The 23064-nt window shown below is 42.7% G+C and overlaps 1 protein-coding gene across 1 annotated transcript; it reads left to right on the top strand.

The window, feature by feature from the left end:
• The first annotated feature begins 7442 nt into the window (after window positions 1-7442).
• LOC306931069 (coiled-coil domain-containing protein 172-like) lies at window positions 7443-22691 on the top strand. The gene is made up of 8 exons (XM_079512246.1): window positions 7443-7615; window positions 13732-13817; window positions 15477-15593; window positions 16772-16937; window positions 17654-17755; window positions 18072-18174; window positions 21692-21779; window positions 22207-22691. Exons 1-8 carry the CDS (start codon window positions 7537-7539, stop codon window positions 22231-22233), a joined length of 768 nt encoding a protein of 255 aa, XP_079368372.1. The 5' UTR covers window positions 7443-7536; the 3' UTR covers window positions 22234-22691.
• The last annotated feature ends 373 nt before the right edge of the window (window positions 22692-23064 follow it).

The following is a 23064-nucleotide window of genomic DNA, read 5'->3' as shown; positions in this document are numbered from 1 at the left end:
TATAATTTCTTACCCGTAATAGGCTATAATTTAAACTCGTCCGCTGACACGTGCAAATTATAGGCTGTGCACAAAACTTGTTATAGTGTGCACACAGTATTTCTGCAGCTATGAAACGTTTTTACATACAAATTAGCATATCAGTTGAGGCACAAAACCTGCACAAGCTAAACGAGTGCGACCCTTATTTGATAATCCACGGCGGGGGCTGCTTGGGCATGGCAGAGAAGATGAAACTGAACAAAACACGATTTGAAACAGACTACTATTTGAATGTACTGCTATCTGGTCTGGCAAACCTGTTGTTACTGAATGTAGTATGTCTAGTGGCCCGGAGTAGCCTACATGGTCCACAGTGCAAAGAGAGGATAAACGTGGTGGGCATGAGTGACTATCGCCATCTACCGGTTGTATACAAATACAGACCAGTTTCTTTAAAATAAGTGTGAACTGTAGTAGGATTAGGAACCTGTTATGCTTATGTGCGGTGCTGCTACTAATATAATAACCAATAACCACAGTCCAGTGCAGCTGCATTCGTTTTCATGGACTAACTAATTTATCAGTTATTTTGCTATCCACCATGTCTTCTTTCTGAGCTGAAGTTGAATTGTTTATGATAAAAAAATATATATGAGCACATATTTAAAATGTAAATGCAACAAGGCTTCCATGCACTTGTCCCTTGTATCTTTTCAACATATCAGTAGTTGTTATGCTATTTAGTGTTACTTGTACGGTATGTGATGGTTGTGTCCAACAAGAGAGCTTTATGTGTCAACAGCCAAATTAGATTGTATGTATCGGCCTACACATATTTGGCAAAAAAACCCCCCACAATTTATCTATTAACTAGACCTGTACGTGCCCGTCGCAGTCGGCCACCGGCCTACTTCTGAACGATGTAACTTGGGAACCTAATGATATACGTTGCCATAGCACCTCACTGGGGCCTTGGCAGAGCCTGATTGGTTGAGCCTCAATTGGCTGAGGCAGAGGCTGGAAATTGCACAGGTGAAAGGAGTTGGCCTCATTAGGCCCACTGGCAGAGCCTGACCAGAGCCTTTTGTGGTTCTGGATACCTCGATACCTGGCACTGCACTCTCTGTGGGGGTGTGGAACGCGTGTGTCGAATGTGAAGTCGGTGGGTCAAACGGTTCTCGAGTTACGTGCATTACAACCGTACGCACACACGCACGCACACAGAGACGTGGCGCATTTATAGTAGGATGATTATTTTAGCATGACTAGGGGACAGTGCCCGTGGGCACTGTGCCCGTGGGCACTGTGCCCGTGGCCACTGCACTGTGTCGAATGTGGAACGCGTGTCAAATTTGTTTGTATGCCCATAAATGGAGTTCTGGAGTTCTTTGTCAGACAAAATGACGTCAGGGCAGGAGATTTCTGTATCTGTCTCTCTGTGGACCTTTATTCCTATAGGAGTTCTGTGTCAGGCATGCCTGGGCAGGGGCCCGGTCCAGAGCCCGGGCAGAGGCCTTTTTGGGGTGGTTCTGGACAACCGTGGGTCCGCCCGACTTGACACCGGGCACTGCACTCCCTGTGGTGGTGTGGAACGCGTGTGTCGAATTTGAAGTTGGTGGGGCGAACGGTTCTCGAGTTACATGGATTTCAACAGTACACGCGCACACACACAGACAGAGACTTATGGAGTTCTTGTTCAGGCATACCCGCCATCTATTAGCCAATTTATCATTCTGTTGAGCTGGTCAAGTCATCGTGATGTCAGATGTGATGTCAGTGATATCCCCTTTTATGCCCATTATGGAGTCTGGCCCGGGCAGAGGCCTTTTGTGGCGATATGGAGTCTGGCCCGGGCAGAGGCCTTTTGTGGCGATATGAGTCTGGCCCGGGCAGAGGCCTTTTGTAGCGGTTCTGGACAATCGTGGGTCCGACCGACTCGACACCGGGCACTGCACTCCCTGTGGGGATGTGGAACGCATGTGTCGAATTTGAAGTAGGTGGGGCGAACGGTTCTCGAGTTACGTGGATTACAGACGTACAGACGTACAGAGACATTGCATTTATAGTTAAGTAGGCTGTGTGCACCCTGCCGTGTAAGTAATACATTTCATACAGTACATATACTATTTGCTAAATAGCCATACTTTTAAGTTGTGCGGTAGATGTAAGCTCCTTGTGTAAATCTTCTGTCCAGAGATGAGAAATAGCTAGCCTGTAGCCTGTTACAATGTGAATATAAATATATTTCATTCTCAAAGTTCCACGAGATGTATGGCTAGAATTGCCCACCACCGACTGCTACTGAATTATTTCACAAGTGCATATAAATTCAACAAACATAAACATTTAATAGACTATACAGTAGATGAAGCAACATGTTCTGTAACCCATGCATTGACTGGTGCTCTAACCCACTTGGTTAAACAATGTCAATGAGCTTTTCTCTGCATTAAAACCATTGACTGTGCTCACAATCAATCAAGAATCAATCAAGAATACCACTAAATTAGCATTGCTTACTCAGTGGGGGGAAGAGAGAGGGGGGCGGGGTGGAGAGAGTGAAAATGAATCAAAGAGAATGACATTCTACAAATTAGGCATTTTCCAATGTGGCTTACCAGTGCAAGATTAGAGTAAATGGTATGAACTTTAGTCAAAAACAAAAGGGTAGATGGTCCTGTAAATAGAGTGAATAGAAAAACAATCATGAAAAGAGTGCTAATGAGTGAGTCCGAAAATATGAGTTTTCAGAAAAAATCAGACAATGTTAATTTGGGAGTGAGTCTGAGTCTGCAGACTGATGGAGGGAGGCCAGAACGGAAGCACCTAGGGAGGGTGTTTTAGGGAAGGGACAGCATCTACGTGTGTATGGATCATGTCCTGAAGGTAAGAGACACATGGGGAGGGAAGGATAGAGATAGAAAGAACAAGAGGGAATGTGGGCGGTTCCATTTGGAGGATGGAGAAAGTCTGAACCGTAAGTTATTAACCTACCCTTAGTATGATGCCACAATCAGCCGTGTACACCGCCCCATTAATGCAATATGGGAGTGTATGAACAGCCTTTCTTTGTGGCTTAAGAGACATTTAATATTAGAGAGCAATGTAATAAAAAAAACAGAGAAAAAAGGGCCAAAACAGAATGACTGGACTGAGTTACTAAGCTAATTGTCTCTGCTGATAATATGATGACTGTGCAATTCCAACTCTCCAAAGGGAATTCTGCCAGCCAGGGGAAGGTTCGCCACATCAGTCAGGTGATTTATGAAAAGCTTCAATCAATATGTAATATTAATTTTGCAAATGAATGTCAGAATGATGTAGTCTTCAGGTCGTATGAATGACCAGGCGTTCACACTTTAATGTGCTTCGTGGCACGGAATCAAAATAATTCTTTACCAACAGCGCTCAGGGAAACTGGTCAAAGTCAAAATAATTACGTGACAAATCTATGGCATGGAGCTCTGTAGTCAGTGGATTAAGGTTATTGATTGCAATGCTGACTGTGCTTAGCCTACAAATGTTCAACACTCAAATATAAGAGACCCTCCACTCCGCACACATGCGTTTTTAAAGCATTATTTTCTAGTGGTCTAGGCTAGGGGACAACAAAAGCTTTAATTCCTTCCTTTTTTACCCTTTGATGACCAATAATAAATAGGCTGTATTAATGCTTATACATTACCTTACCTTGTCATCAAGCTCTTGGTTGACTTTTCCATACTTTTCAGTGGAGGCCTTAATCTTCTCATGGCATCTGATGATGGACTCTTTGACTGAAATGACAAATATTGATCAATGACCAACAGAAGAGCACTATGCACGCTTGTGCACGCGCACACGCACACACACACACACAAAACATCGTCATCAAGCTCACGACCATGTCAAGGTTTTTTAACCTTGGTCCCCGCAACCCCTATTTTCACATCTCTGTCTGCCCCCCCATCAACATTCAGCAAAGAAGCTGAGTAGACAATTAAGGAAAACGGAAAAGGAAGGCTCCCGGGCCAGGGATAATCAACCCATATAACAGGTTGACCCATTATAATCATATATTATTATATTGTCTGTCTAAAAATATTAAATAGCTATATGCTGTCTGAAATGCATGCTTGCCTGAGTTGCTGCATGGTTCTGGATTTTGTGATCTAGCCTACACCAAAAGTCTTCAGTAGGAACAAAGGGACTCAACATTGGAGCACGCAAGCTGTTCTACACTAGACTGAGATGGTTCAGAGGGGAGCCCAACCACCTGCTTTTTGACAGATTCTTTAGATTAGGGAGAAAGCCTGGCAGCAACTAAAAACATGAATGAAAATGAAAAGAAAAACTAAAGAGTGCCAAATGAGTCTGCCAACTGCAGAGAGGAGCCATCTGAAATGTTTGGGAGGAGAATCAGTGAACTTGCAGTCACTAAGTTTGACAACAAGTGGCGGTCTATGACAGATCCACATGAGAGTCACAGAAAGAGACATGTGTCACGATGTATATGTAGGCTATATACTATAATGGATTGCATTTTTCTAGCGCTTTTCTATGCACTATGTGCTTACTCAAAGTGCTTTACAATGGTCCACTCATTCATACATTGGAAGCTGAGCTCAAAGAACTCATCGCCCTTAAACCCACCACTCGAAGCCTCCGCTCCTCCAACACCCATCTTCTCCCCGTCCCCCACACCAACCTCCGCACCATGGGCCTTCAGCCCCATGTCTGTGGAACTCTCTCCCCATTCTCCTGAGAGCACCACAGTCCACTGACTCTTTTAAAAATGGACTTAAGACCCACCTTTTTAAGAAACCTAAACATGTTTTACTGATTATGATGTTGCTTACGCTTCTTTTATTGTATTTTATTTTATTTATTTTGCCATGCTTTTAACCTTGTAGCACTTTGAGATTCGTAAGAATGTAAAGCGCTTTATAAATAAAATGCATTATTATTATTATTATTATAGGAAGAAAACAGGTTTAGTCACCGTCTGTGCGGTGGAGAGCTACCTTAAAAGCCCTGTTACAGTTACCAGCAATTTGGGCTGAAGGGTATTGCTGAAGGAAAGGCCATATGGCTCATCCTTCAATTGTTTTTATAATCAATTAGATTATAAAAACAATAGTGTGTGCCAAGTTGACATTTTGGCCCGAGGGTGGCACTAGAGGTAAGGTCATGGGGTTCTTTCAAATAGTTAGGCTACTTGATAATAATTACTGAATACAATGAGTAATTTTCATGACAATCTGTTGATTTTGAGATCACTTGGAAAGAAAAAAGTTTGGCCTAATAAAGTTGCACATGCACAGCAAATTCCATGGAAATCCTGTTAGGGACCATAGTGGTGGCTAGACCAACAAATGAACCGATGAACCCATATGTCTGCCAATAATTCCCCCCTTCTGTTTAGCGAAGAAGACCATAGGGTCACCAAAATCAGTAGAGTTCAACTTTGCTGAACGCATTCAATTTCATGGCAATCTACCTGTGTGCAAATGGTAATTTGGGCAAAAAATAATCAGTAGGCCACTGGCCATGACAATATTCCCTCCAAATTTCTCAGAGACTCAGCCATCTCTATAGCTCCAATCATCACCAGCATAGTAAACCTCTCCATCAAACAGGGACAGGTCCCCCTAGATTTCAAACTGGCCAAAGTAACCCCCCTGCACAAGAAAGGGAGTAAATTAGACCCCGGCAACTACCGCCCTATTTCTATTCTAAGCTCCATCTCGAAAGTGATGGAAAAAATAGTCTATGAACAGGTTGAAAAGTATCTTGCCACTAATAAATTATTGTACGAGTTCCAATCTGGCTTCAGAACATCCCACTCCACTGACACATGCCTTCTCTATTTGAGCGACCACATCAAACAAGAGGTGGACGCTGGCAAATACTGCGGCATGGTCATGCTGGACCTCCAAAAGGCTTTTGACACAGTGAACCACTCCATACTGGTTAACAAGCTAAAAGCAATTGGTTTCGATAGCACATCAGTGAGCTGGATGCAATCCTACCTGGAGGGGAGAGCACAGATGGTGGAAGTGAACGGAACACTGTCCCACCCCCTCCCAGTGAGCTGTGGCGTTCCACAAGGAAGCATACTAGGGCCTCTACTGTTCCTAATATATGTTAACGACATGACTTCAGCTTGTGACTGCAACTTGTTCCTGTTCGCAGATGACTCGGCACTGCTGGTCTCGGACAGGGACAAACTGCAGGTTGAAAATGCCCTCAGCTCTGAACTCGGTAGAATCTGCACCTGGCTCGCTGATAACAAACTATCTTTACACCTGGGAAAAACTGAATCCATTCTCTTTGGATCTAATAGTAATCTCAGCAAGGCAAATGGCTTCTTGGTTAGAGTGGGTGACAATGTTATCACACGTAAAGATGAAATTACCTACCTAGGTTCCATCCTGGAGGCTAATCTTTCCGGTGATAAAATGGCCACCAACGTAATCAAAAAAGTCAACCAAAGAACAAGATTCCTTTACAGGATCTCCTCACTGGTCGACAAAAACACCTTGAAGACCTTAACAGGAGCCCTTGTACAAGGCTTCTTTGACTATGCATGCACCTCCTGGTACCACAGCACCTCAAAGGCCCTTAAAACTAGGCTCCAGACCTCCCAAAACAAACTGGTCAGGCTCCTACTTGGCCTCACCCCCCGAACCCACCTCACCCCTGCCCACTTTGACAGACTGGCATGGCTTAGGGTCGGCGACAGAGTACAGCATCTTGCAATGGGTCTGGTCCACAAGATTCGATACTCCACCAAGATACCCATGTACCTGTGTAGATACTTCCTTAATGTTAACGAAGTCCACACCCACAACACCAGAGGGAGTGCAACGAATCATGTTCAACCCAGATTCGGCACAAACAAGGGACTAAATTCTTTTCGCTCCTATGCCACCAAAATGTGGAACGCCCTACCAACAGTCATTAAGACATGCGAATCCCTTGACTCCTTCAAAACCGCTCTCAAAGGGCACCTACGGATAGCTGCAATTCGAAACTGGCCCCCGTAAAATCTGAATCCCCTTTTTTCCCCTCACTGTATATGTTTCTTTTCCCTTTTTACCTCCATTATGATGAATTCCTGTACTGTTCTTTGTCTATATAGAAGTGTCTATTTGTACGTCTCTAAATGTTTTGATGAATTGAACATGGTGGACCCTGTTGTAAACAAGTGTAATGCTTAATTGGGTCGTCCACTCACAGTTAACAGCCTTTGTATTGAGTTTGTGCTTGAAATGTACTGTAATTCTGCAAACTGTTAATAAAATGTTCAATCAATCAATCAAAGTCCCATTGTGGATTATGAAGGTGCACGGCAAATTACTTGGCAATCCTGTTTTGGACCAAATTGGTTAGAGACTGACGGTATTATTGGTGGTGATGTTTTATAGCCTATTAGTAGTAGGCCTAGTAGTAGTAGTAGTAGTAGGTGTGGGGCGGGGTGGTATGGGAAATTGAGGGCGCGACATTTTACAAACACAATAGCTGGAGTTTAGAAAATAATTCAACCTCTGAGCAATTACACCCATTTACAAAATGAGTTTGGAAACGTTATTTAAACAAATTCTCCAAACCGAACAGGAGACATCTAAGAAGACTAAGATACTCCAAGGAGGTAGGTGTATGAAATAAAATGTAATATTATGCAGAACAAAGTTATTTAATAGCCTATATTTACCTAGTTTTGAAAGGAGGCAAGTTGCGGCTTCAGTATCACCGAAATGGTTGACCAATTGAATAACGTGCCGTGTCGCAGTGTCGTTCTTACAAAACAGGAGACAGCGCCCTCTGGAGTGACCTAATTCCATGGATCACTAAATTTGGTGTACACACTTGGTCGAGTGTAAAATTAAACCAAATGGACCTTTACCAAACAGACGTTTTTCAATGAGCACCTTAAGAGGAGTCGGTCTCTTTTACTTCACAGCTGCCGCCTAAATACATACGGTAGATATATAGGGCTGCCTGGCCCTAAAATACACGGTGACACATGCCTTAAAATTATATTGGCCGCTGGGTTGCGTCGCTATATTGGCCTACCTACCCAGGTCGAACCATAGATATATATAATGGGTCGAACTGCGTCGTGTAGTCAGTCAGTGTAGTGTGTACTGTGTAGTAGTTAAATAAAATGTTTTGGTTTTCATACCTAAAACACCTGGCTTATGTACATAGATAAGTAACAGTAATGGACTTGGTTATTAAAAAAAACAAACAAACGGAAGAGTCTCTCAGCCAGAGCACTGTCTTTTTGGCAAATCTAGTGAGCAAATATAAGACTTCCGGTGGACGATCTCTTCAAAATAAGAGTACCCTCTAGAGTATTGAAAAAAAGTTTAATTTGCACATTAAAACTATAAATTAAGCATTTAAACGATGCTATAGGACACACATTATGTTTCTGTGTAAAAATAAGTAATAAGTAATGTTTCTGTGTAAAGATAAGTAATTAAAAAGTTATCTAAATGGATAAATGCTATTCACTGGAGAGCATGGACTTTATAAAGTGGACGCTGGACAGAAATCCCTGCTATGTTTCGACTAGTGTGACATACGCACGCGTCCGGGGAGACCTCCTCTACAACACCACACTGTCCGCTAAGCAGCAGAGGTGTAAAACAAAAATTGGCACCAGGTCACAGGTCAAAAAACATAAAAAAACTTCCCATTTCCAGACTACAGTGGACTAAAGTGGACGCTGGACAGAAATCCCTGCTATGTTTCGACTAGTGTGACATACGCACGCGTCCGGGGAGACCTCCTCTACAACACCACACTGTCCGCTAAGCAGCAGAGGTGTAAAACAAAAATTGGCACCAGGTCACAGGTCAAAAAACATAAAAAAACTTCCCATTTCCAGACTACAGTGGACTAAAGTGGACGCTGGACAGAAATCCCTGCTATGTTTCGACTAGTGTGACATACGCACGCGTCCGGGGAGACCTCCTCTACAACACCACACTGTCCGCTAAGCAGCAGAGGTGTAAAACAAAAATTGGCACCAGGTCACAGGTCAAAAAACATAAAAAAACTTCCCATTTCCAGACTACAGTGGACTAAAGTGGACGCTGGACAGAAATCCCTGCTATGTTTCGACTAGTGTGACATACGCACGCGTCCGGGGAGACCTCCTCTACAACACCACACTGTCCGCTAAGCAGCAGAGGTGTAAAACAAAAATTGGCACCAGGTCACAGGTCAAAAAACATAAAAAAACTTCCCATTTCCAGACTACAGTGGACTAAAGTGGACGCTGGACAGAAATCCCTGCTATGTTTCGACTAGTGTGACATACGCACGCGTCCGGGGAGACCTCCTCTACAACACCACACTGTCCGCTAAGCAGCAGAGGTGTAAAACAAAAATTGGCACCAGGTCACAGGTCAAAAAACATAAAAAAACTTCCCATTTCCAGACTACAGTGGACTAAAGTGGACGCTGGACAGAAATCCCTGCTATGTTTCGACTAGTGTGACATACGCACGCGTCCGGGGAGACCTCCTCTACAACACCACACTGTCCGCTAAGCAGCAGAGGTGTAAAACAAAAATTGGCACCAGGTCACAGGTAAAAAAACATAAAAAAACTTCCCATTTCCAGACTACAGTGGACTAAAGTGGACGCTGGACAAAAATCCCTGCTATGTTTCGACTAGTGTGACATATGCAGGCGTCCGGGGAGACCTCCTCTACAACACCACACTGTCCGCTAAGCAGCAGAGGTGTAAAACAAAAATTGGCACCAGGTCAGATGTAAAAAAACTTAAAAAAACTTCCCATTTCCAGACTACAGTGGACTAAAGTGGACGCTGGACAAAAATCCCTGCTATGTTTCGACTAGTGTGACATATGCAGGCGTCCGGGGAGACCTCCTCTACAACACCACACTGTCCGCTAAGCAGCAGAGGTGTAAAACAAAAATTGGCACCAGGTCACAGGTAAAAAAACATAAAAAAACTTCCCATTTCCAGACTACAGTGGACTAAAGTGGACGCTGGACAAAAATCCCTGCTATGTTTCGACTAGTGTGACATATGCAGGCGTCCGGGGAGACCTCCTCTACAACACCACACTGTCCGCTAAGCAGCAGAGGTGTAAAACAAAAATTGGCACCAGGTCAGATGTAAAAAAACTTAAAAAAACTTCCCATTTCCAGACTACAGTGGACTAAAGTGGACGCTGGACAAAAATCCCTGCTATGTTTCGACTAGTGTGACATATGCAGGCGTCCGGGGAGACCTCCTCTACAACACCACACTGTCCGCTAAGCAGCAGAGGTGTAAAACAAAAATTGGCACCAGGTCAGATGTTTTTTGACCTGTGACCTGGTGCCAATTTTTGTTTTACACCTCTGCTGCTTAGCGGACAGTGTGGTGTTGTAGAGGAGGTCTCCCCGGACGCGTGCGTATGTCACACTAGTCGAAACATAGCAGGGATTTCTGTCCAGCGTCCACTTTAGTCCACTGTAGTCTGGAAATGGGAAGTTTTTTTATGTTTTTTGACCTGTGACCTGGTGCCAATTTTTGTTTTACACCTCTGCTGCTTAGCGGACAGTGTGGTGTTGTAGAGGAGGTCTCCCCGGACGCGTGCGTCACACTAGTCGAAACATAGCAGGGATTTCTGTCCAGCGTCCACTTTAGTCCACTGTAGTCTGGAAATGGGAAGTTTTTTTATGTTTTTTGACCTGTGACCTGGTGCCAATTTTTGTTTTACACCTCTGCTGCTTAGCGGACAGTGTGGTGTTGTAGAGGAGGTCTCCCCGGACGCGTGCGTATGTCACACTAGTCGAAACATAGCAGGGATTTCTGTCCAGCGTCCACTTTAGTCCACTGTAGTCTGGAAATGGGAAGTTTTTTTATGTTTTTTGACCTGTGACCTGGTGCCAATTTTTTGTTTTACACCTCTGCTGCTTAGCGGACAGTGTGGTGTTGTAGAGGAGGTCTCCCCGGACGCGTGCGTATGTCACACTAGTCGAAACATAGCAGGGATTTTTGTCCAGTGTCCACTTTAGTCCACTGTAGTCTGGAAATGGGAAGTTTTTTTAAGTTTTTTTACATCTGACCTGGTGCCAATTTTTGTTTTACACCTCTGCTGCTTAGCGGACAGTGTGGTGTTGTAGAGGAGGTCTCCCCGGACGCCTGCATATGTCACACTAGTCGAAACATAGCAGGGATTTTTGTCCAGCGTCCACTTTAGTCCACTGTAGTCTGGAAATGGGAAGTTTTTTTATGTTTTTTGACCTGTGACCTGGTGCCAATTTTTGTTTTACACCTCTGCTGCTTAGCGGACAGTGTGGTGTTGTAGAGGAGGTCTCCCCGGACGCGTGCGTATGTCACACTAGTCGAAACATAGCAGGGATTTTTGTCCAGTGTCCACTTTAGTCCACTGTAGTCTGGAAATGGGAAGTTTTTTTAAGTTTTTTTACATCTGACCTGGTGCCAATTTTTGTTTTACACCTCTGCTGCTTAGCGGACAGTGTGGTGTTGTAGAGGAGGTCTCCCCGGACGCCTGCATATGTCACACTAGTCGAAACATAGCAGGGATTTTTGTCCAGCGTCCACTTTAGTCCACTGTAGTCTGGAAATGGGAAGTTTTTTTAAGTTTTTTTACATCTGACCTGGTGCCAATTTTTGTTTTACACCTCTGCTGCTTAGCGGACAGTGTGGTGTTGTAGAGGAGGTCTCCCCGGACGCCTGCATATGTCACACTAGTCGAAACATAGCAGGGATTTTTGTCCAGCGTCCACTTTATGCTTAGCGGACAGTGTGGTGTTGTAGAGGAGGTCTCCCCGGACGCCTGCATATGTCACACTAGTCGAAACATAGCAGGGATTTTTGTCCAGCGTCCACTTTAGTCCACTGTAGTCTGGAAATGCGAAGTTTTTTTATGTTTTTTTACCTGTGACCTGGTGCCAATTTTTGTTTTACACCTCTGCTGCTTAGCGGACAGTGTGGTGTTGTAGAGGAGGTCTCCCCGGACGCGTGCGTATGTCACACTAGTCGAAACATAGCAGGGATTTCTGTCCAGCGTCCACTTTAGTCCACTGTAGTCTGGAAATGGGAAGTTTTTTTATGTTTTTTGACCTGTGACCTGGTGCCAATTTTTGTTTTACACCTCTGCTGCTTAGCGGACAGTGTGGTGTTGTAGAGGAGGTCTCCCCGGACGCGTGCGTATGTCACACTAGTCGAAACATAGCAGGGATTTCTGTCCAGCGTCCACTTTAGTCCACTGTAGTCTGGAAATGGGAAGTTTTTTTATGTTTTTTGACCTGTGACCTGGTGCCAATTTTTTGTTTTACACCTCTGCTGCTTAGCGGACAGTGTGGTGTTGTAGAGGAGGTCTCCCCGGACGCGTGCATATGTCACACTAGTCGAAACATAGCAGGGATTTTGTCCAGCATCCACTTTATTAAGTCCATGCACTCCAGTGAATGGACTTGGGCACTCCAGTGCATGGACTTGGGCATTTATCCATTTAGATAACTTTTTTACGTTTTTTAATTACTTATTTTTACACAGAAACATAATGTGTGTCTTCACAATAACTGTAATGTAATAACAATACTAATAATGTAATGTAATAATTATTTAATTAATGACGCTTTTATTCTGAAAGCAACCGGATGTCTTAAATTTGCTAGCTCTCAAACAGGAAGTTCTAGATTTGCCAAAAAGACGGAGCCCTCAGCCAGGTAGCTGCACTAAACTTCCCTGACCCTGTTCTTCTTGGCAGTTGGCAAACCATTTAAGGTGCATTACCGCCACCAACTGGACCAAATCACCATTGCGATAAAGCGCAAGGAACTTTCTCCAACCCAACCTATCAAAATGATAGGCATATACATTACATATAATTTACATATTGGACAAAAAAATATTTTATTCTCACGCACAGCGCGCGCGCACACACACACACACACACACACACACACACACACACACACACAAATACAGCTTTACAATAAATAGCCTAGAACTCGGCATGTTTATTGCATTTTGAGTTATGGCAAGCTGAACTGGATAATATGGTATGACCGTGCGACCCTAGCCCTAGGATAGCTGTGTATATTTCACATTAAATCTATAAATGCGCCACGTCTCTGTCTGTCTGCGTGCGTGTGTGTACGGTTGTAATGCACGTAACTCGAGAACATTCGACATGCACGTTCCACACCCCCATAGGGAGTGCTGTGCCCGGTATCAAGTCGGTCGGACCCACGGTTCTCCAGAACCACCACAAAAGGCTCTGCTCAGGCTCTTCAGGCACAGGCAGACAGACAGAGGCAGACAGACAGATACAGAGATCTCCATATACAGTATTGGTACTTGAAAAAGGGACACAGACAGACAGTTAAAATGGGTGCTATGACAAGTTGACAACGGGTTTTATTAGGTTCCCAAGTTGTATCGTTCTCAAGGAGGCCTGTGGCCGACGGGCACGTACATGTCTAGTGTATGTAAATCACAAAATGATGTATCGGTATGTGCATGTACGTAGTATGTATGTATGTATGGCCTAATCATAGTCGAGGCACACCAAGGCAACATCACCGTACCCAAACCCCAGATATGGAAAGGTTTACCAAGTCGTACAACTTTACCAGTTGTACCGTGTGTGTGTGTGTGTGTGTGTGTGTGTGTGTGTGTGTGTGTGTGTGTGTGTGTACACACTGTGCGCGCACTGTGCTCTTCTGTTGGTCATTGATCAATATTTGTCCTATTTGTCATTTCAGTCAAAGAGTCCATCATCAGATGCCATGAGAAGATTAAGGCCTCCACTGAAAAGTATGGAAAGGTCAACCAAGAGCTTGATGACAAGGTAAGGCTATGTATGAGCATTAATACAGCCTATTTATTATTGGTCATCATAGGGTAAAAAAGGAAGGAATTAAAGCTTTTGCTGTCCCCTAGCCTAGACCACTAGAAAATAATGGTTTAAAAAGCCAGAATCTATCAGTCAGATAGGAGGGAGACCCTTTTGACAGATGAGGTTAAAAGAGCCTATTGGCATATTGACAAGTTAATCTGCTTTATGATTAAAGCACTTAATCCAGCTTCATCAACAATGTGGAGGGATCGATTGCAAGTGCCACTGTAAAATCAATGGCTAATTTCCACCGGATAACATTAGTATTATTGTAGGAAGCCTTTTAGCATGTGTCAGATATAATGTCAAAGACGGGCTCATTGACCTTTCAGAAATATCGCTGTGCTCTTCCTGGGGTTGACAAAACAACAGCAGAGCAGAGAAGAAAACTACGTGGTGAAATCGCAAAGGTCGCTGCTACCCGTTTAATCATTAATGGCTGGAGATGGTGATGTGGTGAACACATTTTTTACAACACAATTATAAAATCATCTCTATGATATTGCTTAGGAACTTTATTTCAGGTTCATATTATGAAAGCAAAGAATGATTTAACCATGTATTTGACAATGCAATCACAGTTTAAGATAATACACACTAATAAAGATGAAGGGTGAGGATAGGCATTTGTGAGTATAAATACCTTATGGTAAATGGTAAATGGTGCATTTATATAGCGCCTTTATCCAAGGCGCTTTACATAGATTGTGCATTACATTCACCCATTCACACACACATTCATACACCGATTGCGGCGGAAGCCATGCAAGGTATCAACCAGCACATTGGGAGCAATTTGGGGTTCAGTGTCTTGCCCAAGGACACTTCGACATGTAGACAGGAGGAGCCGGGTTTCGAACCGCCGACCCATGGATCATTGGACGACCTGCTCTACCTCTTGAGCCACAGTCGTACACTGTACACCTTTTAGCCTAAGTGCCAAGTGACACATGTTATCCTTGAACTATTACGCATGTGTCCATCCACTAAGCTGCTCAGTCAGGAATATACATCGCAGTATATCAGTTTCTGTCTTAGATGTGCAGCGGTTTAACAATTCACAGTGTGTCCATATTGTAATGCTGTCATTATCACAAGACAACTGCCTTGTAAAAGGCTAACCACACTCAAGTGTTCAATAAGTTCCTGATGGTTTACTTTCTAAGTGTCATGTCTGAGGCAGCTTGGAAAAAAATATACAATTAATTTCCTTTGATTTGACATTTTGTTCTGAGGTACAGTATAATTACCTAGGAAGCAAAGACTTGGTTTCAGTGAGACACCTTTGACAGTGGGGTGTACTATGTACACAGTACACACAGCACAAGGGATCCCTTGATTTTGTTTAAATGGTAACCCAAAAATGAGTCATTTCAATTTGAGTGAATTTCCTTTTATGTGCTCAACATTTGTCTTATAAAGTAAACAGCATTAACACAATACTGTATTTAGCTATCTGTTTCCAATGTTTTCCATCTGCATATCTGTTTTGCACAGTATTTGTGTTATATCCTCCTGATCTCAGTTCTATTTCTGCTCCATAAATAAACCTCCCTTTCTGCCCATGAGTCTTCCTCCCTGTCCATTAAAACTTTTTATATGTCCGTGCAGTCTCAGCAGTTGTCTCAGATGAAACTGCATAATGATCTCATGAGGAAACGTGAAGACCAGATGGAGAAACAGATACAAGAGCTCCTTTGCCAGCAGAAACACCTTGAGGAACACAGCGTAAGTCTTAACTGCAGTCGTAACAAGTGTACTTAACCTCTTAAACCCCAAGGGGGTCCAGGGGGGAAAATCAAAAACATCGGAGTTGGAACCGGAGACCAATTGGGTCTGCATTGACCCGCTGAGAGCTGTTCATGAGGTGGACAGCCGCTGCCCCCGCCGACGGGTGCAATGGGGCTCAAGAGGTTTTAAAGTGCAACTTCACCATTTTCTATCCTGAATGCTATTGTTGTACTATGAGGAGGACATGTGAAAATATGGGATGACACTTCCCAGTGCTTTCTGTGTGTCAAGAACTCACACTCTGCATTGGAAAATCTCTGTTAATCCATGTAAAATGATGGGTTTTGATGGGAATTACATACAGTAGGCTGGTGTTGGCAGTGTCTTCAATTAAGAGCGAGCTCTCCATACACATAATGCACTGGAAAGTGGCAGATGTTCAAATGTCCTGTCCTCCCACAATAGATAAACAGAATTAAGGTTAAAAAGTGTAAAGTTGACTTTTAATACAGATAAGTTGCCAGGTGAAATTACGATAATGGCTTGTAGAAATATACTGACTTTATTAGCATAAACTCTTTGATAACACAACCACAAAATATTGGTGGCACTCTCAACTGTGTGTGAAGTAATGACAGAGTGATCCCGTTAATGAATAGTCGGTAGTAGAAAAAATAGTCGCTTTGCCTGAAAAAAGGTCAACTAAAAAATACGGTGAAGCAGCTTTTTGCTTCTATGGGCCGACAGCGTGGAACAAACTCCCACTGTACCTTCGACAAGCAGCCTCTGTAGACATTTTTAAAGCACAGCTCAAGCTCACTTCTTCACTCTTTTAATTGATCTTTTAAATGTTTTGTTATTCATGTCCTCACTGTATTGCATTACTGCTATTATTTTTAATGTTTTATGCCTTGCTTTTCTTTTCTTTCTTTCTCCATTTCTCTGTAAAGCACTTTGAGCTGCATTTCATGTCATGAAAGGTGCTATATAAATAAAGTATTATTATTATTATTATTATTATAGAAGATACACACATTTCAGATGCACAGCCTCAAACACTCACATAAATAACACAATTAATTTATCTTGGTTATAAATGTCAAGGAAAGTTAAAACTAAACACTTACAGGTAAACTTTTACAGTTAAACTGAGGATGTTACTTTGTGCATTCCAGGACAAGCTAGCAACACAGTCTAAGCAAGAGCAGGAGAAGTTCATGAGAGACATCCAAAGGTTCAACAGTGACTTCAGTCTGCATGGACAAAGAGAGCCAACCTTTGAGAGCCAGACACACTCTGAGGTGTTGGACCTGGAGAAAGAGGTGGACTCTTTATACAGAGGTGAGAACCAGGGCTCCTAACTTAAGGGGTTTGTCTCCAAGGGAAGGGTTACATGGTCTTGTCATTTTATCGATTCTTGGAATGCAACAGGACATTCAAACGATTCGTGCTTACCTGACAAAGGGGCACATACGTTGGTCCGATGTACTAGTCCAACACATGCTTGGCTGGTTAAGACTAACTCGTGGCTCCCGACATGCGTTGCCGGTTAAGACACATGCGTGCGTGGCTGGTTACTCACCTGTGGCTCCCGACATGCATGGGTGGTTAAGACTCACCCGTGGCTTCCCTGTGAGGTTAAGGTTTGGGGTAAGGTGTTGGCCTAATGCCTGTCAGACTGTTACGTCAGACCAAACACATGCACCCCCTGACAAAATAGGGTATGGTAATGTGATAGTGAAGACAGTTTTACCTGCCACAACAAACAGATGTTATCAGGATTTGTCTGTTGGTGTTTCCATCCAGAGGGAACACTGTTATCACTGTATCAAATCAAGAGTAGACTACATTCATTTTATATATATTATACAAAATTTATTTTCTGAAAGAAAATTGTATGCTGCTTCATTGCAACAACATAATTGCTGTTGCACAAATAAGTATCTGTTTACTGTAGCTCTGCAGTTGTCAAAATCTTAAAATACAGTGATTATCTTGACAAATTGCAATTGCCTTCTCCATCCTCTGTCCTCTCCCTCACCTTCCCCTGCATTTAGAGATGGAGCTGATGAGTCAGAGCAACAGTTATATGAATACTATTGAGGAGGAGAAGAGAGCTCTCCAGCTTGAACTACAGGGTCTGGAACACATCAAGAAAGGTAACACTACACCAGAGATTGAAATCACAACCGTATACAGAAGAGAAAAAGGACAACAGTATGTGATCGTGAATGGCTGTTATTTCTATTATCTTTTCTATTACCCCTTGTTTGAGTAGATACTTGTATCGTATTGCCAAGCTGTTCTTGCATGATATACTGTATCTAGTATTTCCACTGTGTAAGTTGTAGAAGTTACTGACGATGATTTTGTTGTGAGATGTGGAGACAGACCCAAATGTGTGTTTTGAAAATGAATGTGCTCCAGAATGTTATGTTATGTCCGTGAGTTTATTGTGTGCCTGCCTGACTGCAGCCCTGTACAGTCAGCTGAGAGAAGATGAGGCAATGACAGGATCTCTGAGAATGGAGAGTGTGATGGTCAGCCAGAAACACCTCACCGACAGCACCTGTCTGAGGTGAGCATCATCCACTCACATGGACACACATTCTGTTGTTGGCTCTGAATATTAGACCACATTCAACATATTTAGAAGACATGGCAAGGACATCTCACAACAGTTCTCAGAGTTCTTATATCAATCACGATGCTTCTTTGGCGCATTCAGATATATGTTACGTTTAGCTGAAATTGTTGTTTAATTAGTAAAAGACAATGCTGGTTTGTACAGTATCCATCCTAAATCTGCACAGAATGCCTTATTGCATATATGCTGTACAGATTCACAGAAATCATTCATCATCTAGTTTCTGTGACATTATTTGAATCTCCATTGTAATAGTTCATCTCAATGGGGTGGTTTACTCTAGAGAGAGGAAACTGAAACTTAAAGAGGAGATCACACTGTAACAACACATGCATGGGTACAATGTTTCATTTTCCCATTAGAATATAAGTGTTATTTATGTACAATAGAGAAGGGACTTCCACTGTCAGGAATCCAATCATCCTGTGAGAAGTGCTGAATAGACCGGGGACCGGGACCCCCCCCCCCCGCCCCCCTTATCAATTTCTCTTTCTCCCACCATTCTGGCAAGAGTCCGGATCTAGAAGTGTAAATAACAAAGCATTAAGGCCATTTACTTTAATTAAGGCTTTGATCTGTTGCCTGCTTCATTCATTCAACACTGCAACTAAAAAAAAAAGTGAAGTAAGCCTAATGTGATTGATGCAGGGAAACATTTAAGGGAAAATAAACGAGGGGTGGGGAGTCACATCCGTGCCGCATGTGCATACAACTTCTTACCAATAATTAAGTTTCAGTTAACTTAAATCACATCATTTGGGCTGAAAATGAAACCTTTATTTCCTTGGTAAAACGCATAACCGTCAGTACTGTAAGTGGGACCTAAGCCAATACAACAATGGGATGTTCATGTAATGGAAAAGGTAATTTAGCTCTTCCAACACAACCTATAGTAACAATATATGACAACCAAAGAAAATAGTTGCTAATGTTTAACAATTCATTCAGTTGGCAAACGGATAATACTACTTGTAGAATTAGGATGTATGAAATAAAACACCTTTTCAGGGCAGCAACTGTTTTGACTTTTCCAAAGTGAACAATGATAGTCAGGTAGGTAGTCTTCTTCTTGTTGGAAGCTATGTGCATGCGTTCTTTCCATTATGTTAAGCTTTCCTACTGGATGAGTGTCACCCCGGCTCTCCACACACACTCTTCCTTTATTTAATTAAGGATCGGAGATCAATATACTGTAGTCCCAGGAAGGAAACGAGGGGTCGTTCTTACATTGCCCCTGCTACTTCCTCTGACAACCCCTGACCCACCCCACTCTATTAGCCAGATTTACTACGGTCACTAGCCCCATCTTTTCATAAACTGACATGCAAAACAGTCCACGCCATTATCCTTGCTCTCCTGTTCCTCATTCCTTGTCAGGTTTCTCTCTCCGTTCATCTCCTTGTTTTCTTCCCCTGTCTCTAACGTCTCCCCCCCCCCACCTCCTCTTGTCTTAAATCATGTGTGTTCTAAGCATGTCCTGTTCATCCACAAATGCCCTCCATTACCCACAGGCTGATTAGCCTCGGGAAGTGCTGAGGATGTCGCTTTGGAAAAGAGAGAGAGAGAGACCCCTCGCGCTCACTATTATGATCATCCATCCTGAACTGGAACGATCAATCAGGTCTTCAATCACCGCTGCCTCCCTTTAAAACGTATATTTAAGTCCCCACTTATTGATTGCTGGAAATTGAGCGCATGTCAATTTGAACGAGAACCAGAGTCTTTTAAAATGTGTTAACTGTGCAGAACTGCTGCGTGTGATTCACTGTCATACAGCAGGGATGTGCCAAGCAAACGCTGCATGTATAAAAGATTATAAATATGCTTGGCATATTTATGTCATCATTAAAGAATCCTTTTACATGGAATTATCTTTTAACCATGTAATCTAAACCATCAAAATTAGCCGGCAGTAATTTTTAAGAGGCTGTCCTGAGATCTATGCAACACATGCATAATAGGTCTTATCTTATATAGGTTTCTGTTATGGAGACATTTTATCATCTTTGGATATTAGATGTACAGCATTTTATTATGCAAATTATGTAACAGAGTAAAAAATATTGGTCCTTTCGTCTCTAGTCCTTTTCCTCTCGCACTCCCAATTCTTGACCTTACAAACTGGAGCCCTTTGCCCAAAGCAGCTCTTTGTTTACATTCATTCCAATCCTGATGAAGAATTACTGGGTGTAGAAGTTTATATTCTATAGAGATCTTCTGCTTTGCAGTCATGTCTGCCCTGGTGGTGCAGTAGTTCTGTCTCTGTTCTTATGTATGTTGCTTGGCTCCTGGTGGATAAGGATATCACTGATCATGTCTGCCCTGGTGCAGTTCAGTTGATACATGAAGTAGAGTTATTTTGTACCGTGCTACTTAGTTCCTGGTGGGTATCACTGAGCAGAGCATCTGAATGAAGGAAGGCTTTTTAAAGACGTCCAACTCCTCATATTTCTTTTTCCTCTTTTACAGCAGTGGTTCTCAACCTTTTCAGGCCAAAAATAATCATAATGTTTGCACGTGCGTGTGCGTGGCTAATCCCCCAAACCACTGTACCGATCAGTGCCAAATGTATTCTGCACACTGCCAGTAGGACAAGGAAGTATTATTTCTAACATATTATGTTTTATACTTTTTGAAATTTAACTCTTTAAAACTGTTATTTAAATTAATTCCCGCTCGGGACGCTGTGGGTGCTGGCGGCGTGTTTCCTCCTCCGCGTCATCAGTGCCCATACCCGAGGCGGGGTTGGCGAAAGGGCCTTTCTGTGTGGAGTTTGCATGTTCTCCCCGTGTCCCCTAGGGTAGGTACCCTCACAAAAAACATGCAGTAATCCTGGTCTCTAAACTGCCTCCCCCTGGCCAGCCGGGGCGCCTGATGGAGGGGAAAGGAACTGGTTGGAATAACGTGTTCCTTCCATGCGCTACGTCCAACCAGGGAAACTCCCCCCTGTCAGGTGTAAAGGAGCAACTTGGACACTCAGGCATGAAGGAAGCATGAGTTCAAGTCCGTTGCTCTCCCCATGTCCCCCATATATGGGGACTAGGTTGGCGGAGGGTGTGAAGAGCCCAGGATCACATTAGATAATTGACACGGGGTGAAAAATGGGTTACAAAATCGTAGGATTAAAAATTATAGAATATTTCATACTGGAAGTCACTGGAGTTCGATATGTACGTATATATACTCTGCACGTCCGTCCGTCCGTATTTCAAGAACTGTCTGACCAATCAACTTCAAACTCAGCGTAGGTGTCGCCAACGACTCCAGACTCCAGAACACTCGATCCGGTTAAATATAACCAAACTAATTGTAACCAAATTTGGTTACAATTTTACACTACACTCGCAGAGATAAATTGACGTTCAGAATTTTACGGTGTAGACCTTTTCATAGCGTGGCCAGCCACACATTCAAAGTAAGTGACATAAAGGTTGGCTTGATTTTCCAGACTGAAGAGGGAGCTGGAGATTCATAAAGATGGAGAGCTAGAGCTTCTGCGGGAGGCACTCAGCTCAGAGATACAGTTCCTGCAGACGGTAAGTAGCTGGTTTCATGGCATGTAAACAGAAACTCCCATACTGTAGTGTACATACTGAACAGTAATAGTCCACAGACACTACACAACGTATACTGACGTACACACACGCGCACGCACATATATTTTTCAAGTCAACTTATTAGCCCTTATTCACTGTTACAGTCTCAAAGGGCTTTATAGACCCACATGGAAGTGGAACACTTTTGTTAATGCCTTCTAAATCAGTAGTTCTCACACTTTCAAGATAAAAAAAAGTTCAAAAATAGCAGATGCTTTGGGTTTTTTTTAATAGCCAACGCTAAAATCTAAAATTACACAGATGCTGTCCCAGTTTTAATGGGTTAACTCATTTGGAGTGCACATTTGACAGAAAAGTATTATTTTTGCTTTGGTGTAATGGGTTTATTATCCTTTTTTGCCCCTAGAAACTAGACGGCCAGAAGAGACAGTAGTGTCTAGGATGTGATGATGCTGGACGTGCTACACTGATGAACTTGTTCGTCTATATCACTATCAATCCAATTGTTTGACCATTAATCAAAGTGTTTACACACGTTCACAGTCTTGTTTGTTACTCAGAGAGAGAGGCAGGTTTTCAATGGTTTGTGGGCCTAATCCCTCAATAGGTCAAATTCCCAAAGAAAGTGATTGTATGCTGACCTCTAGTGGATTGTTTCAGCATTGTTATATAGTCAAATAAATGCATGATTATACATGTTATGTCACTGTGTGCAAAATATAAAATTTCCAATCAATTATTCTGTAGTTGCTGTTGGTATACTGTATGTGTTAGTCACTAACAACACTAGCAGTTAGTGTTTGACCAGTGTTTGACCATATCAATATGTCTGCTATGTATAATAGTTTAAATTATTCAACATTAAAGAAAATAATTCTCCTAATTGTTTCTCATCGTGTTGTTTGTCTTCTCCTGTACCACCTACAGGTACATCTGTAACATTACCACTCATGTAATCCACTGTCTAAAGGTCACTAATACAATAGCCATTCTGCAAGCTCACAACACATTGCATTGTGAAGCGTAGTGAGGTTCTAGATCTGCCTTTTTTAATCTTTTGAAATAATGTTTTGTAGGAAAAAAAAAGACCCTGATATTTACTCATGAGCCATTGAGATGCGTCCGCACCATAACCCAGAAATGGCTCACGTTCACGACCCATTGATTGGGAACCATGGGCTTGCGGTGGCGGTCATTACCATAATTGATGATAAGATGGAGAGTGTAGTCTGCCAGGATCATTCTCTGTCTCATTTTTGCCTCT

This window comes from Electrona antarctica (assembly GCF_951216825.1).
Source record: "Electrona antarctica genome assembly, chromosome: 10".
Classification (NCBI taxonomy): Eukaryota; Metazoa; Chordata; class Actinopteri; order Myctophiformes; family Myctophidae; genus Electrona; species Electrona antarctica.
This window is presented reverse-complemented; position numbering and strand designations above follow the sequence as displayed.